At 37.0% G+C, this 17483-nt stretch overlaps 1 protein-coding gene across 1 annotated transcript in view; it reads right to left on the bottom strand.

The window, feature by feature from the left end:
• The window catches only part of CNOT4 (CCR4-NOT transcription complex subunit 4), an 82184-nt gene that overhangs the window by 13765 nt on the left and 50936 nt on the right, over positions 1 to 17483 (bottom strand). The window contains 11 exon segments of the mRNA XM_086610968.1: positions 5025 to 5111; positions 5114 to 5182; positions 5185 to 5469; positions 5472 to 5492; positions 5495 to 5518; positions 7093 to 7155; positions 7158 to 7341; positions 7624 to 7681; positions 10398 to 10503; positions 10506 to 10552; positions 14258 to 14382. Of these exon segments, the coding sequence (XP_086467094.1) occupies positions 5025 to 5111; positions 5114 to 5182; positions 5185 to 5469; positions 5472 to 5492; positions 5495 to 5518; positions 7093 to 7155; positions 7158 to 7341; positions 7624 to 7681; positions 10398 to 10503; positions 10506 to 10552; positions 14258 to 14382 (1069 nt within the window).

Genomic DNA, 17483 nt, shown 5'->3' with positions numbered 1-17483 from the left:
CAGATATGGAAGAGCTCAGGACTTTTAAGCGGGAAAAAGTTGGATCTTCTTAATATAACCTAATTGCTTCGCCCTCCCTGCGACCAGCTATTGCTTCACAAAACCCCAACGCAGGTAACACTCAAAGATGTGCTCACTAATCAGGAAGGAATACAACACCACTACCACAAAGACTGCTGGATGGCACCCAAACTTAATAGCACTGTCTACCTATTTATTGTCTCAATCTCATCTTTAAATATACATAATTCCATCAATCAGGCTGTGCGTATTCAAGAGAGAAGCCACACCAAAATAAAAAGGTCTGAGAGAACAAAATTTTGATTTGTCAATTATATTCAACTACAAAGACTTATGACATTGAAGTCCCTGTTTTGAAGGAGCAGTTCACGTAAGTTTAGTGCAATCTCCACATCAGTGAGATTGATGGCTAAAGTAACTTGATGGATTTTGCACTAGTTATCTTCAAGGACAACAGGTAAAACTTTTTCTTCCCCTATCCAAAACAGGGTTTAATTCTTCGTGCTTCCTATCGGTCTCTGTGTTCACTTGACTATTTTCCTCTATCTTAGATTTTTAATATATGCATGATATACATAAATTGCCTGTTCAAGAAGCATTTGGACAATGCTTGAGATGCATGGTTTAATTTTAAGGCTGCCTGATGTGGAGTCAGGAGTTGGATTGATTCTTGGGGGTCTCTTTCAAACTCAAGGAGTTTCAATGATATACGTGGAAGAATATACGTACAATACTGTGTAGCATTAGTCTTGAAAGAGTTCAAATTTCAAACTACCTCATTATTATTGAATTGATAAGTTCTTACAGTTAAATTTTTTTCCTCATTTGGAATTATGTTCAGGGTAATTATGAAACTAATAAATGAAATAACAGCCAGTGTTCTAAAGTGTCAAGTACTTATCTTGCATAGAAGTGACGAGAAAGGTAGATTAACCATTTACAACTTTTTCCTCATACTTTTAACTGTGTGAATTTGTTCTTATACTTTTTCTATGTAAATCATTGACTACCAACCACTCAGTAAACTCAAGAAATAAAACTATATACTTCTCTTTTCCCATTATTAATATGCATGCATCGCATTTTATAAGTGTCTGCCTCAAAACACACTATTAATCTGAGACCTACTTTACTCTCTGATCCAACACTATACCTATTAGTTTAGAACACCACCAGGCAATAGGGCAGCAAATATAGCATATGAGCTATCAAATTACAAAGGTTTCCTGTTATCCTAAAGTAACAGAAAATAAAAGGCACACACCACCCACACTGTCATCAGTGGATCTTTCCTTTGGCGTTATCTGCAGAATACAAGGTAGCCAGTGTCCTATACTCTTAGGATAGCTTGCACACAATCTGTGGTAAGATTGCTTTTAGCAACAACCATGCTGTCCATGAATAAGAAGTCACTGAACCTTCCTCTGATGCATAGTTACACAGTTATCTGTGTAAATCATCTACTCCACAGTAAATCATCTAATCCATCCCATGCCACAGAACAGCAAGAAGCCTATATTGTCCCTTACAATAAGAACATGTAACATCTGCTATGGTTTGCCAAAATCATATGGCAAGGGGAGAAAAAAACGCTAGTATAGGAATCTGTCAATCAAACATTCATTTAAACATGGTTGGAGACAAATGTATGCCTGATGAATATGACGCATTTCAAGTATATGCCTAATAAAAATTAAGTCAATCGTGTCATTTCACTGGAAAGTGCAGAATGAGTTTAATAAATGCTGCTTTCTCTGAGAAACAGGCTACCAAATTCCATCTAGAAATTATTTTTAAATAAGAGCTTAAAAAAAGTATATAGTGCCTGTATTGCTCCATTTAGATCTGTTGCACATCACAAGACGCAGTACCTAGAGCTGCGGGGTTATGAATACAGCACAGCTCTGATTCTCAGCTGAACAACAGGCAGCGTCAGAGCATTACATTTAACATGTCACACGTGAGCATTTCAAATTCATGGTGAATACTAACGCCTACCTAAAGAAGAAGCAGCAGCAGGTTAAAAGATATAATTTTCTTCATACAAGCTTCCAAGTCACAAATAAACTAAAACTGGATTTAGAAAGCCTAGAAAACAGTATACTAACTTCATATGAAGTTATAAAAGTTTTTAGATCTGCTTCTGTTCACATAAACGCAATAGAAAAGTTGAAAAGGGCTGATTAAATAGAGCAGGCAAACACACAGTACAAATGAATTCTCTTGTGGGTTTGAGGGATTTTTGTAGTTTTTGTTGTTGTTGTGTTTTGGTTGCGGGGTTTGGTTGTTTTGTTTTGGTTTTTTTTAAGCAACTGGTCCAGTATTATGTGCTTTAGGAATTTATACTCCTATAAAAAAATGGAGATCAAAGACCTTAGGAAACATGCAACTTTGACAGCAGTTGAAGGTCACTGCTAGAAGACAGAACATGAACTAGTTTTCCTTTTTTGTTAATCTGAAACAGCTGAGTTGATTTCTAAAATACCTTAATACAGACTAACAAAAGAGGTAACAAAAAAGGAGCTTCAGGTGTACAACTAATGTCTCCATACTCCTAAACAGCTATTATGATACACACCACCTTTTTAGCAGGTCAGCTAGCGTCTCTTATAAAGCACTGAAATGAAGTCCCCATCAACATGATTTCTCTGTACTCGTACAACATTTTCCTCCTCCAACCCCACCAGACAGCTCTATCTGTACATGAAACGAGGAAACTAGAAAAATTCTATAACTATATACCTGCTACTGATGGATTAAAAGCAAGCATAAAGAACTGGAACGATTCTTTCAAAAAGAAAATAGAATGAATTAGTTGAGACCTGTACACAAGATATGGATTTAAAAAGACAGAATAATAAATAAATTAGAAACTATTAAGTCAGCACAAAAAAAAAAAGAGGTATGAGGGCATCTCCTGACTTTCAAATTATTTGTATTTCTGAAGCAGTTAGATCACTAACAAAAGCCCTAGGCACTAAATACTATACAAACAATATAAATCCATAACCTAGCAAACAAAACCAGAACTATCTGAGACTTGAGCTGATTTCTGACAACAGAAAAACAAAAAGGAGTAATCTGTGCTTGTGCAAATGACACTTTTTTCAAGATAAATCAAGCTGACATGTAGATCAGCTGAGAAGTGTTTGCACTGCAGCAACTGCTGCTATCTAATTGTCAGCCAGGCAACTAACAATGTTTTCTATAATGAGATTAAGACCAACTCAAAGGAACTTTCCATAGAGGCTACAGCAGATGTTTATTTTCCGTTTTTAGCACTGTATCTGCCAAAAAAACTTTGAGATTAATTGGTTCTAGCAGTTGCATACAAAAAAAGGCATACTTAAATATCAACTCTGTTGCCTTATAACATACGGGGAAAATACATGACACAATCATGTACATCAACCAATACTACACAACTGGCTTTTCAGGAGTTGTACCAAGGATCTAGGAGTCTTCTACAAACCAAAGAGGTCCACTTTCAAACTGCCAAAGACAATGAAAGTAATGTCATTTAGAGAATAATTCTGCAAACCTAGAATCAACCTGTACTACAAACAGATATTTTTCAACACTAAAGGATTTTTCTGGTCCCCTAGTCCAGAACATAGTCTTGTTATAGGCCGTTTGAACTAGCAATTTTAAGAACTGAGTGGTAAAATCAAAACTTGATGTCTTGCAACGTTCCTGGAAGTTCTATGTGGTTTAGCAAAAAGCAAGCAACAATTTGCAGTGTTATGGATGCTGCATTTTTGACTCCACGTCAAAAAAAAAAAAAGTTGGTTGCATTTTTTTGAATGTTTTTGTTGTGTTTGTTTGTTTGTTTTTTTAACACTTCAGTGTAACAAATACCAGTCATTTTAGACTAAAAAAAAAAACCCAACAAACTTTGCCACTGCCAGTATAGTTTGAACTACTTGGATTTGTAGTCTGGACCAAGTGTTTATACTATGAATCAGCCTAAGGACCCTACAACAGTACTGTAGCTTCAACAAGCCTTCAAAGAGGACAAAGTAAACGGAAGTAACAGCCAAAATTAGCTCTTGTACATTGACTTTTTCTAGGCTACTTTCTTACAGTATAGCTAGTACTTCTCAAAACCCATGAAAAGAAAACAACACTGGCAACATCTCAAGAAGCAGTTTCCTCCATCTCAAGGCTACAAAGAGCTTATAGAGACTTTCTACCTGCAGTTCACTATACATTTAATACAACTTTTTTCTCCTGTTATGAAAAGAGAGCCTGTTCAGGCCAAGCTAAATTGGAAGCATAGAAGGACTTCAAACTCCAGAAGCGAATTTTTGACCAAGACAATTATTGTTACAATTAGCTCCTTATCTGTAACGCTTGCTGCAAGAGCCTAGCAATCCACTCAGTGCAGCCTCAACTGGCCTGACTGCACATTTATTTTCTTCCAACATTACGACCCTTACAATCAGGATGAATCCTCTTACACACATTGCAAGCATCCATTCAGTGAAAGATTAGCATAATATTAAGGCCATCTGAAGTACAGAAATGAACAGCACTGAATGTTTTATTGTGTAGCCATTTGGTTATGCGCAAGAGGGAACAACCCAGCTAAGACATCTGGCACAAATTACCATCATTATAGTTTTTCCTCACAATTTTAAGATGTCTGGTCAGCACCTGCATGTTGACATGGAAGTTGCAATGCACTCCCAGGGTCTACTCCTAAGGAAAGCCAGTACGGCAAGACTGAAGAACCAAAATACCAATCTGCTTTGGCACAAATTAAGCGGGCACAGAATACTCCACCTTCCTTATAAAGCTCAATATTACAAGGCTAAAAATCCAGATACACTTTTTTTTTAATGGAAAGGGCCTATTTAAAACAATATTCCTCCCCCTGTTCATAACCTAGCATGACAGTCAAGAGATACCACTTGTAGCTGGCTATTCCCATTTCCTGAACTGGCTCAGAGAAGCTGAAAGCATGAATTAAGTCATATTCACAGCTGTCCTGATTCACCTACCTGATATAGGGATCCCTCCCAGACCTGTGCTGTGTTGTGGTGGGAGATTCAAGTCCAAGAAATTACTATTTGAGGTGGGATTTGCTGGTGGTTCAAGTGCCTGATGCTATTGCGTGGGAAGGCCATCCAAGGATAGCGAGCTGCTTGGCCTGGAAACTGAAGGAGTTGTAAACTGCTCGATGCTGTTGAAACTGTGGGAACCTCTGTGGCATAACTGGAAAGGTGCTACTGAGAGAGTTGGCATTTGTGGGTGCAGCAGGATGCAGGAATCCAGAGCCCGGCCCTTTGGCAGTTGTAGTGTGTGGGGTAGGGTTCTGAGAGATTGTGGGCGAGAGGGAAGGTTGGTCTTGAACTGACAGTTCCTTCTCAATCAGGTCTGCTAAGGCTTTGCGGGTGATGTCAAAGGGGTCAAACCCTAAGTCGTCCTCTTGCTGTTTGGAGGAACAAACCCAAAAGCCGCTTGCCAGTTGTGGAGGAGGATACTGGTATAGTTTCTGTCGGAGGGGAATGGAATTTAGAACAAAAATTAGTGTTTACCCATATAAAATTTCAGCCTCAGTGAATCTGAATCTATATTGCTAGTTATCTTTCATATAACACTACTTTATACATTCCCCAAAGACACCTTAGTCACAGTTTAGATGCCATTTTCAGATCGAACTGTCACAGATTTCTACTTAAGGGGAGCGGTAAGTTAAAAAAACGTCAAAGACAAACCCTACTGTCTGCCCCTTATGAAGCAAAACAAGCCAAAGTCTTGAGCAGACAACTTGATAAAACAAAAGGAAATAAGGAGCTGCACTACAAGATACTGTTAAATATTTGAGGCAGCGTTGCAAAAAAGGCCTATCAGAATTTCCCTGCATTTTCAATTACTACTTGTTTATACTGTTTAGGTTTCTTATTCAGGTTCAGTGAATGCTGGGTCTAGTTTCACCATATTTTTCCTCAAAACTGTGCTAATACAAGTGGATGAGTGCAAAGTAGTATGACTCACAACATTAACTCCCTCTGCTGGTAGGGAACCTGGTCTGCTTCAAGTAGTTAAAATCAAACTCGGTATCCTGTCTCAGAAAAGAATCTACACTTCTATTTTTACTCTAAAATCCATGCAATAAATAAAAACAGTTGCCAGACAGACAAAACTTGTTATTTGTATTCTCTTTAAATAACAACCATAGATTTTTACAGTAATACGAAACTAACCAAAACGTCTACTACCTAGAAGTTGTGTCTCTCTGCTGCTTAATCCTCACAAATTGGTGCATATAGTACCTTAGCCACAAGTCTTGGTAATAAGTATGTTTACAAACAGGATTAGGACATCCAGAAGTCCAATAAACATCAAAAGACTAGTCACTAAGTAAACCGCATTCTAAAGATCATTTACATTATGTTTATTACTGATATGCTTCCTTAATTTTCTAACAACTCGCTCAATTTATAATTTTAAATGCTGAAATACGCCCTTAAATACTGTTAACCATTCCCAAGACTATACAAACGCACCTAAAACAAGTTTTCATTCTATGAAGTACCTGGAAAATACAAGTATCTTTCAGTTGATGTAATCAACCATATTTTTCGTCCTTTCTGAATGTATAATCTCACTTCAGAAAGATTAGGCATCTCCAGGTAACTATGCAGGATGCTAAAGAAAATTCTGAATTCCACTGCACAGCTTCTGATTTTCAAATTATAGATTATAACAGATTATTACACCAACATATACTGACACCACGTATTTTCCCCACTCAATAAAAACCTGTAACATTAAATATTAAGCATACATGTCACATCTTATTAGTAGACAGGCACATGGCTAAGAAAAACTAAAATAAGCACTCTGATAATTTAGCCACACAGCTGGAAAACTCTGTAAAGCTTCTTTTAGAATAAACCCTTATGTCAGTGCAATTCATTTGTAGTTAAGTGACAAATTTTAATCATTCATAAAGGAGTAAAAAACAGTATGGAGCAAGTTCTAGAATTTTAGTTCTACACAGTTCTACACAGACATTAGTTGCAGAAGCAAGCAATACTCAGCCATGTAACCGTGTGTACATACCTGATGTGAAGAGGCTCTGTGGTTCTGGTGCTGTGGGCCAGTCATTTGAAGTCTGTGGAGAGCTGGGAATGGAGGAAGCCCACTAGGGATGGGGTTAGGGTGCCGAAAGTTGTCAGAGAAGAGTGACTGTGATTCTGTTACAGCCCCTTCAAAAGGAGACCGTGCACTGTGATTAGATGAACTGATGGGTATAACTGGATTGGGTTTTGTTAAACCAGGCGGTGGTGAAGGTGTGTCACTGTTTGTTATCTACAAGCAAGAGAGGAAGAGAAACAATTAGCGCATGAGCGTTTCTATAGAAAGTATTCTTCACTAATAGCGTTGAAAAATTTCCTCAAAACTTTTGTCTGCAATTAGCTTAGTTACTATATAGCTCAGTACAGGTGAACAAAAATCAATTTAGCAGCAGCATTTTTTAGTTTGTTTAAAACTATGATAAACTTCAGAAAGTATCTGCTTCTCCAACTACAAATTGCACCAAACCCTCAAACTCAACTCTTACTTTCACAGCATTTATATTTATTGTCTTACCTGCTGAGAGCTGTCACCATTTCCTATACTGAGGGAATCCGAAGGTTTGTCGATAGGGCTGCAAAAAGTGGGAAGGGAAAAGAGACAATAAGACACTCAAGTATTTAAGGGGAAAAATCCACATTTGCTTTTGTAGTGGAAGAAAAGCCTTGAAATAAAGACAAAGTGAAATTAATTAGGAGGCATTAAGACAGAAAAAGTCCGCTTAGTATTTATGAGACTGTTATTTTTTTTAACCATAACTATTTCAATCATTTGCCATATCCTGTAATACTACTTCCCACCAGTCTCCACTCAGCTTGTTGATTGCCCTGTCAAGGAACAAAGGAAAGTTTTAAACATGTTAATAGTAACTTTACACCATCCACAAAACCAGAATTCTTGTACTGTGGCGGTATTTCATAGTGGTTAGTTTCATCTAGGCTACTACTCAAGAGAAACCTGCGGATAGATTTGTTTTCCAAATACCTAACCTATCGGTTCCCATACAAGTCCTGGAAAAATCTGGGGAGAGATAGAAAATTAAATTAACTATTTAGTCCCAGTGGCAAGTTAAGCTTCTCACCAGCCTTCAAGATTGAGCTAGCAGAAATTAGTTCTAAGGTAAGAAAGTTGAGTTTGAGATGACAGAAGGGTAAAATGCAGGAAAAGACAGAGCATAAAAAACTGCCAACAAATGTAGAGAATAAAAGATAAGACACAGCAGAAAATATCCTCAGAAAGCTATTCACTGGGAACTAACATGACTCAGCTGAAATGGCACTTCTCAGGATTCAAGATTCTGACCAGCATCTGTGAGTTGCCTTAATTATCCTAAATACCACACTAATGAAACAGTATTAATTCAAGTTCAGATTATAACTTCAAGGTACTTTCATTTTTATCTACCCATGAGAGAAGATGAACAAGCATCGGGCTGCATAGCCCAAACACCAGTCCTACAAACAAGGATCAGAACAACATGAATTTCAGTTCCATTAAGAGGTCAGAATGTGATACAAGTCAAATTACAGGTATGATATGTTAGCACAAGACAAATTAATACACATAGTAACTATTTTAACGAATATATAGTAACTACTTTAACTGGGTGCAGACTCCAGATTCTAGCTACACCTTGTTTTCAAACACCTCTTGCTGCTGCAAATTTTAAATATTGTGTAGACCTACATATCAAGATCAAAAATTCCTAAGATTGCTTCCCCCCATATTTGTTCTCCTGATCCTAGAATAATTAAATTAGAGTCAAAACCCAGCAGAATTAATTCTTCTCCATTCTAAAGAAACTGTGTAAGAGTAATCCATATATAAAAACCATTTTTGTGCAAAAGGACACTGAGTCAGTATCTAAAAAAGAAAACTTAAACTGAAGTATTTATGACTGTAAAAGGAAAATCAAAGGAATATATTTGCAAACAAGCATCACCCTACTGAAGATTTACACATACTTTCTACTCAGCGGTCGAACAGCATGAATAAAGTTATTCCATTTGGAACCAGCTGCCTTTGGTTAGTAATTTCCTAATACCTATAACACAAAAGTTCGCTGTAGGCTTTTCACTACACAATCATTCTGATTGTAGTACTGATATTCCAGCCAAATTCTTTTCCCAAAGCTGCTGACACAAAGTCACAAAATGCTGCAGTTTCAAAAGCTATGTGTAAGACAACTTTTAATGTCAATCTAAGTGCTGAAAATGTTTATTTAATTATTTACTTGAACTTGCCTAAGGAGACTTTCATTTTAAGACACACTTCCTGTCCTCAAGAATGAACAAGATTCATTATCTATTGGCTATAATATCTTTACCTACATTTAATACCTTATTTTCAGAAAAGAAGGAAGCTGCATGTCACTACTGAGAGACAATGATAGGATCTCTGATCACACCTCAACAGGACTGCTATTAAGCCTAACAAGAAGGTAGCACTTCAACAGCACTCACGATGTTAATGCGTTGGTCCATTATTGATTTAAAACGAAGACCAGCTACCTGATTGGCAATGCCACTTCTTGAAATACTACAGTATCTTGTTATTTGTCCATGCAACCTCTGAATGAGCCCAACCGATATTACCTAATGGGGTCCATAAAAAACAAACCAGCATGACTACAGACTACCATTGAAACGACAAGTGATGCTTATGATGGAAGAAGACATAAGTTCTATTCAAGGAGGGCATCAAAAGAAGGAAAAATGTTGGTTAGCAATAAGGAAGTTACTGCAAGCAGATGAATTGCTTCCTCTGCACAAAGAAGCCACAGCTGAATCTGCTGCCCTGTTCCTGCTACGGAGTGATAATCACGGAACCCTTACCTCTGCAGTTGTGTTTCTGGAACACACCACTGTAAAGAGATGACGGATATTCAGCCCTAACATTTAGCTTCCTTCTGTTGAAGCTTTTCCAAGTGACAAGCCTCCTCATGTATAGCAACTAGCATGTTACTTTTGTGGAAGCTTCTGTATAGAAATGAAGGGCTCAGCTCTGGCTGGGACCATGCATGCTGTATAAGCTGTTGATCCAGCAGTTATTTAGTTCCCCTCAGCCCTTACCTGTACCATCACTTACTAACTTCACATTAGGGTTCTCCTGCAGAATCTGCCAATCAGTCTTTTTGACATGGGCTTAGGCTAAGCCCAGCTTTTTGTGACCTGATCAGGATTTGAATCCAGTTCTCCAACCAAAAGAGAGAGACTGGAGAATCATTCCCTCCACACCAATCAGTGAGAGAGAAAGTAAGCTATCTGAAGTATAAAAGGCAGCACAATTACCCGAAATCTGAGTCTGCACCATCTGGAGTCATGTGTTCTGGGTCTGTGCCATTTTCTAATATAGGAGGCGTTTTCCTGTGTTCCATTGTTAAACCGTTGGCTGATTACTTGAACTCTGTAATGATGGCCAGGCATCTTTGTTATTACTGTTGGGTCTGGAAAAAGGCAAGAGTGGAAAAAAAAAAAAGAAAAAGAGTTCAAGTTATGAAGAAGTGTTCTTAAAAATTGTAAGCACTGGGAAATGAATCCGTGTGCCAGACAATCCATAAGAATAGATTTATCTGGATATTATTTCTCAGATTTTAAATGGTGACGACTTAAAAAAGAATTAGTGGGGTAGGGAGGGGAGAGAGAAAACTGGGGGGAATTCTGTTTTCTTCACTGACTAGATAGCTGCTCTGCAGTGCTGAAGTCCAAACTTGTCCATTTGCGGGGAGAGGGGGGCAGGAAGCCACAAATAAAAATCCATCGACAGCTTCAAGTATCCAGACGTACACACATCTCATTTAGAATTATTTGTTTTATCCCATAAGTATTTTTAAGTTCTGTAAATCATGAACTAAATCACTTTTTTTAATCCACGCTTTATATTCCAGGCCCTATCATGCCTGGCCCCGACAGATGAAGTTTGTGTCACGCCTACACAAGAGTCCACAGCTTCACTAACAGACCATGAGACCAGTCAGACCAACACACTGTTCATTCAAGTTACTGCTCCCTTCATTTCTAGTTTAAAGCCATAATTGCTTCCCTTTTATAAAGTAACATTAAATTTAATTTCGGAGTACATATTAGGTCTGAGAAGTTCAAGAGAGGACGCAAAGCCCAAGTTTTTGCTGAAAATAGTTACATTTTATACAAGTTGAAGCAAGCTGGAATATCATCTATAACTGAATGCATTCAAATACAGTGTCACCTGCTAAGCCTACAATCTTACTACAAAAGATCTGCCTTTGTGCTCTCCAGTTTTTATATTAACTTTAGCTTTTCATTTGCTTCAATCAGGATGCCGTTCTTAGTGTCCAAGTGCTGTTTTTGTAAGGAAGAAGCTTTCAAAAAACATTGTTTTAAATACACATGCTGCTCCTGATGTCCCCCTTAACATGTTTTTATTACACAGTCCAACATTTACTCTACATCTCTAGGTCAAACTAGTAAATTCACAGTCAGAATCTGGAAATTCCTATAGCTGCTGATAGCAACACAAGTGTTCCTACCTCTATTCAGATAAAATTGTTATTACTAGCTACCCTCAAATCTCAGTTAGTACTTTAAGATTTGCTATTCTACCTCCACCTTTTCTCATATACCTCATTTAAAATGTTAGAGATAACGAGCTGATCAGATACTGAACATCTAGGAACAGAGATACACCATCAGCAGCACAATTTCAGTCAATATTCTCATCCTTACAAAAATGAGTTGTAATCTAGATATAAGAAAACTTTCAACCCACTAACAGATTAAATACCAAATTTATATCTGCCGCAATGCAAAGCCATCTCTACACTAAAACTAACCTTAAAACCTCACAGTTAAAGTCAGTTTTGCATCCAAAGAGAAAGGTAAAGAGAAAGGAACTGTTTCATGTTTTGGGGTGGGGTTTTTTGAGTGTGGGTTTTTTTGGTTTGTTGGTGAGTTTTTGTTTGTTTGTTTGTTTAAGTTCAAAGCTGCATATTTCTAAAGGGCTGTTCTCTAAAAGACCAGCAAGTGCTTAACAAGTGTTTCCACTTGTAGCATAAGAAAGCCTTCATTTCTGTTCTTTAGGAAAAAGTCAGTAGGAAAAGTGCTTGATCCATTTTAAATGTGGAATATACGTCTAATTGTAAGAGAATGCAGTCACCGTAACTATCAAGTGACATACTAAGAGATGAGTACACAAAGTGGCACTGGAGGATTTTAACATTTGCGTTCAGCAGCAAGAAAAGAGGTTCTGCAAGTAGGACCTTTCAAATTAGAACACAATTGTGAAAAAGCATTATGCACAGTTTAAGAAACTGTTTTCTACTACTGGTTATTTATAACTAAATATCTACTATATAGAATTCAGCTTCTGTTGAAACAGAAATCTTGCACCCTGGAAACACAAGAACCACCACAAAACTGTCAGAGGCTCTAACAAACTGCCAGAAATATTAATTTTTTTATCAATGAATCAAGACAAAACCACAAATCCGACTGGGTGGAAAGCCGTGAAGAACAACAACACACATTCACTAGCTCATCAGCTACGTTTTGTACTGATGAGATGGGACTTGAAGAAACATTTCAAAATCTCAGCTGCAAGAAGAAACTCACTTTTCAACACAAAAGGTGGTGCCTAGCTGTTAGCAAAGAACAGAGTCTGTGTTGTGATGATGCTGTTCAGCTGACAAGAGAAATTAACTCCAGACCCCTTGTTGCCTTTAGAGTAACTTGCCACTTTTTCCACAAGTGCCAAAATGTTAGCATCACAGACTGGCCAAGCTCCAATTCATAAGTGCCTTCTGAAGGCTTAAAAGTGCATTGCCGTTTCAGATAGAGCAGTCTTTCCTCACTGGTATAATTTGCTTTGCTGGGATCTAATCAGGTTTCAAATTAAGATTAGTTCGGACTTAAACATAAAATAAATCAATACTCAAATTCATGAAATGGTGTACTTGCTTTACCACTGCACTCCACCTTCCTAGTCAATACTGAACCAGTGCCCAAGAAATAAGAAGTGGCACAATCCTTAAGAAAAAATCCAATTGGAGGTCTGGACTACTTGCAGTCAGAGCACATGACACTTCCTCTAGAAGTAAAAGAAAATAATCTCAGGACACGAGCTGGGATACCAGTTCTCAGAACTATATTCTGCTTATTCAAGCTACATTGGCAATATTTTAGATACAGCAGCCACTTTCTTGCTTAAACTGTTATGCAGTGATGCTGCCAGTGTCAAATTATTGTCTTTCTGAAAAATTCAGTACTGGATAAGCTGGCACAAAACACAAACACTGATTACAAGGCCAAGGTGCATACGAGGTGCCATGTAACTTTTACATTCCACTCGGCTCATCTCGTTATGAAAATCCTACAAAAAGGATGGAGGAAGTTGTTAACAGTTTTTATTTCTTTACTTGCAATGTGACATTTGAGTGGATAAGGACAGATGATCTTAGGCTTTCATTTATCTTTTTATCACTATGTATTCATATGGACAGAAAGCTTTTCATAACTTACTGAACAAACTACTTCAACAGAATATTATTTTAACAAGCAGTAATAAGTGATATCAGCAATTACAATGTAGCGAAAAATATAACATTTAAGTTTACTAGATGAAAGCAAGAAATCTTTTATTCACATAACATGAATTCTTACTCACACAAAAGAAAGATTTTACTTTCAATTTCCAAGGTCCTTATACCTCATGTAAGGACTTCACTATAAATCACTATGTAAAAAACACAATAAAACACACATCAAGACTACAAAGTGTCTCAGCTGTGAGAGTACAGACTGCATTCATCATGACACTGTACCAAGAAAGCTGACAGCTGGTCTTTAATAAATATTATGTGTTTATGCAAATATAAAATATACAGACTTTTTTCAGAATAAGAGTACCTCATTCTGTACTAGTGATCCAAATGCACACAGCAGAAAAACATTTCTTTACTAAGTAAGACTCACACTCACTTTGTATTAGCATAAAGCAGTGCAAATGTCTCTGTACAGAGAAAACTGGTAGCAGAGTTTATCAAGTTTATCATATAACAGCCACTAAAAACAGCAGGCAACTTAGAGGATGCAATAGGAATAAGAAAGTTTTCTTTGGGAATAACCAGAAAGAAAGCAGAGCCAGGCGGTCCAGCATCAGTACTTACACATCATACCTCTGCAGTGCTGTCACTTTGTTCTTGTTCTTGTCAACTGTACCCGTAGATAACTGGAGAAAGTTGGGATTTAATTTGTATAATTCTTGCAGTAGTTTCTGTTCATATTCCTGGTGCTTACCCGCCTAAGGAAAGAGAAACGCACAATGAATGAATACTGGTTTAATATTGATTGATACTAAAAATGTACATGTGTATGTCCCAAAGCTTAGTGATTGGGCTTTAACAATTTAACAGGTCACTCTTGACAAACTCAGAACAGTGCTTCTCAATCTCAGCACAGACATGATCTCAATGAATCTACAGCTTGCCTAGAAATCACTTGGATGTATTTACCCATTTATAATTTTATTGAAGACTTCTAAAACAGAATCTACCTCTTAAATCACAAACAGCTAAATCTCCAAGTCAATCTGCATTTGACATAATCAACCATACTAAGCTTTTCAGAAGATGGGAAGCAGCAAAGAGTCTCTCTCTTAAATCAAAAGTTCCAAAATGGAAGCCATTTTATAACAGTTTAATAAAAACAGCTGAGGTGGTCTGAGTGTTAACTATCATCTGACAAGGAGTATATTCTGAGCAATAACTGATAAATCATTCTTTTTAATAACTGAAAAATTGAAATATTGTTTTAACTAATTGAATTAATTGAGGACAATTTCTTGCTTTCAGAAATTGAGGAGGTCAAATCCAACTCCAAAATATTTAATCTGATAAGTGAAGGAAGAGAATATTTTTCAGTCTAGCTTATCTATAACATTCTGTGGCTAAATATTTAAAACAAAATCAGCAAAATCCACCTCCCCCAACATTTAAAGTGACATCTGAAACAAATTCTAGATAAGCATTCACATTTTTTGTAGCTTGTTATACTACTCCAACCTAAGAACTAGTATTTGCAAGTTAAGTATTCTAATGAGTTGAATCAAGAGGCAAAATAGGATAGTGAATTTGAAGTTGTCAAAAGCTTTTATCTAGTTTCCAGATACTAAGAGATGTCCTTTAGCAAAGGAAACAAGTGCCGAGATTTATAGTCAGGCCTTCGGAATCTTAAGTCTGGAATATGTATGCTATTACCTATCATATCTTCAGTATGATTTAAAAGCTCTCACACTACTTGTACCTCTAAAATATTAATATTTGTACATTACTAAATTCATTCCCTTTATAAATATTTTGTTGCAACAGGAATGGAACTGATGCACCGACAACATGGATGTTCTGCTAGAAAAATATTACAAAAAAACCCTATCACTTGCTTTAAAAAAAAATTAGCATGAATATTTGACAAAATTCAAAAAACAGTACTGCTGAGGAACTAAATTTCCTTATGGACTCCTTTAGAAGGGCAACTGCAGACGACATTTGAATACTCCAAGTCATTCAAATGCTACAAATATCTCCAGTTTTTGCTACTTAATTCTCCAGTTCTCTATTACTGGCTGATTCTGAATGTATCTTTCTCTATTTAATCAACTTACACAATCCTCAAAAAAGGACATTGAAACGTCTGATGTATGGATCATCGTACTAAATTTTGTCAGTGTCTACATCCAAGCTACTACCTACAGTCAAAAAAAGTGTGGTTCACCTAAATGCAAACTTTGAGATATACTGCTTGCTGGGAATGCTTCTTGCACCATCCACTACAAATACAATACAAGCAACCAGCTCAGATGCACAGATCTGCACTGCAAACATTAAGCAGCTGACTAAGAAGAAACCTCCCTGGATATCTTATCTTGCTTAAGACTTCAGTAGCAAAAGACTGAATGTCATGGCCAGGAACATCAGGCCAGTCCTAACCTCAATTACTTGTCACATAAATGTAAGAAAAAAACCAAGAAAGCTTGCGGAAATCGTGCTTTATTTATAACAGGCAAACCAGAGACCAAACTTAGCATCTCCAACCTACGTCACCTAAATTCCCAACTTCACTTTCAGAGACTTCCCGGAGTTTTAACAGTTCTTTTCAGTTTGTTAATAGAGCTAAATGTTGTGATATTACTAACTCAGTATTGACAATTACTGAACCTAGAATGTAAGTTCATCCATTGACAATTTTATTTTTTTTTTAAATAGAGAATCAAAGTCTGTGACAATGAACATTCAATGTCATTAAATGGACCTGTAAATTCATTGACACTAACCCAAACCCCAGAAAGCTGGTACACTGAAAGTACAAGGTACTTTTGAATAGCTGTGCAATTTCCAGTGATTTCCAAGAAAGCAATATGAAACCAAGAAGAAAGTTTAAAGGAATGTAACAAGGAATGGAAAGATTGATTTAAGCTACCAAGATCAAGTATTATCCACTCAAGACTTCTGAAGGAAGTCATATGTGAAATTGAATTCCTAGCCAAGGTATGTAGTCTATCAGTTTTAACTGGCAGTTAGGCCAGACGACTGACAGATTGCCATTGCCTTCTACAAAAAGGGCTATAGAAAAAAAATCCTGTGAACTACGGACTGCTAAATTCAACCTCCATCCCTCCTCAGATTATAAAGTATATCTTAAAAAAAAAACAACACAAGAGAAGATACAAGTTCATTGATAAAAACAATCTCCTGGGAACAAATCTGAACATCTTCTATAAAGGGGAATCCGACGTAACTAATGATGCAATTTTATGATAGTGTCAATAAACATAAATAAAGAAGATTCGCAAAATTTTCGAAAAAGCGTTTGATAAGGTTTCACACCAGAAGTTATTTACAAAGCTGCCCTGTGACAGAATGTTCTTGTGTGGATTGAAGCTTGTTCAAAGATAGAAAGGCAAAGGTAAGACTTCCTGGTCACTATTTTAGGGTGCAGAAGCAAGCAATGAGAACTGATGACTGGCATCAGTTTTATGCAACGGCACGCATGAGAAAGGAGTGAAGAGCAAGTTCTTTGCTGACAATACCAAGCTCTTTGCCAGAGAACTCAGCAAACAGGCAAAAAAAGGTGGCGAATAAGCTTCAGAGACGTTATCAAGTAATGCACCAAGGGAAAGGTAGCCTAAACCGTACTAACACTCTATTGATCTGTGAACTGGCTGTTACAGATCAGAGAAGACATACCGAGGTTACTGCCAACAGATCTCTGAAATTGTTAGTTGATGATGCACTGGCAGCCAAACATGAAAAACATGCTAGGCAACATTAGAAAGGGCACTTAAAAAAAAAAACACCACGAACAAAACCAAACCAAACAACAACAAAAAACCCCACACACCACACT

Source organism: Tauraco erythrolophus, chromosome 4, assembly GCF_009769465.1.
Source record: "Tauraco erythrolophus isolate bTauEry1 chromosome 4, bTauEry1.pri, whole genome shotgun sequence".
Classification (NCBI taxonomy): Eukaryota; Metazoa; Chordata; class Aves; order Musophagiformes; family Musophagidae; genus Tauraco; species Tauraco erythrolophus.
This window is presented reverse-complemented; position numbering and strand designations above follow the sequence as displayed.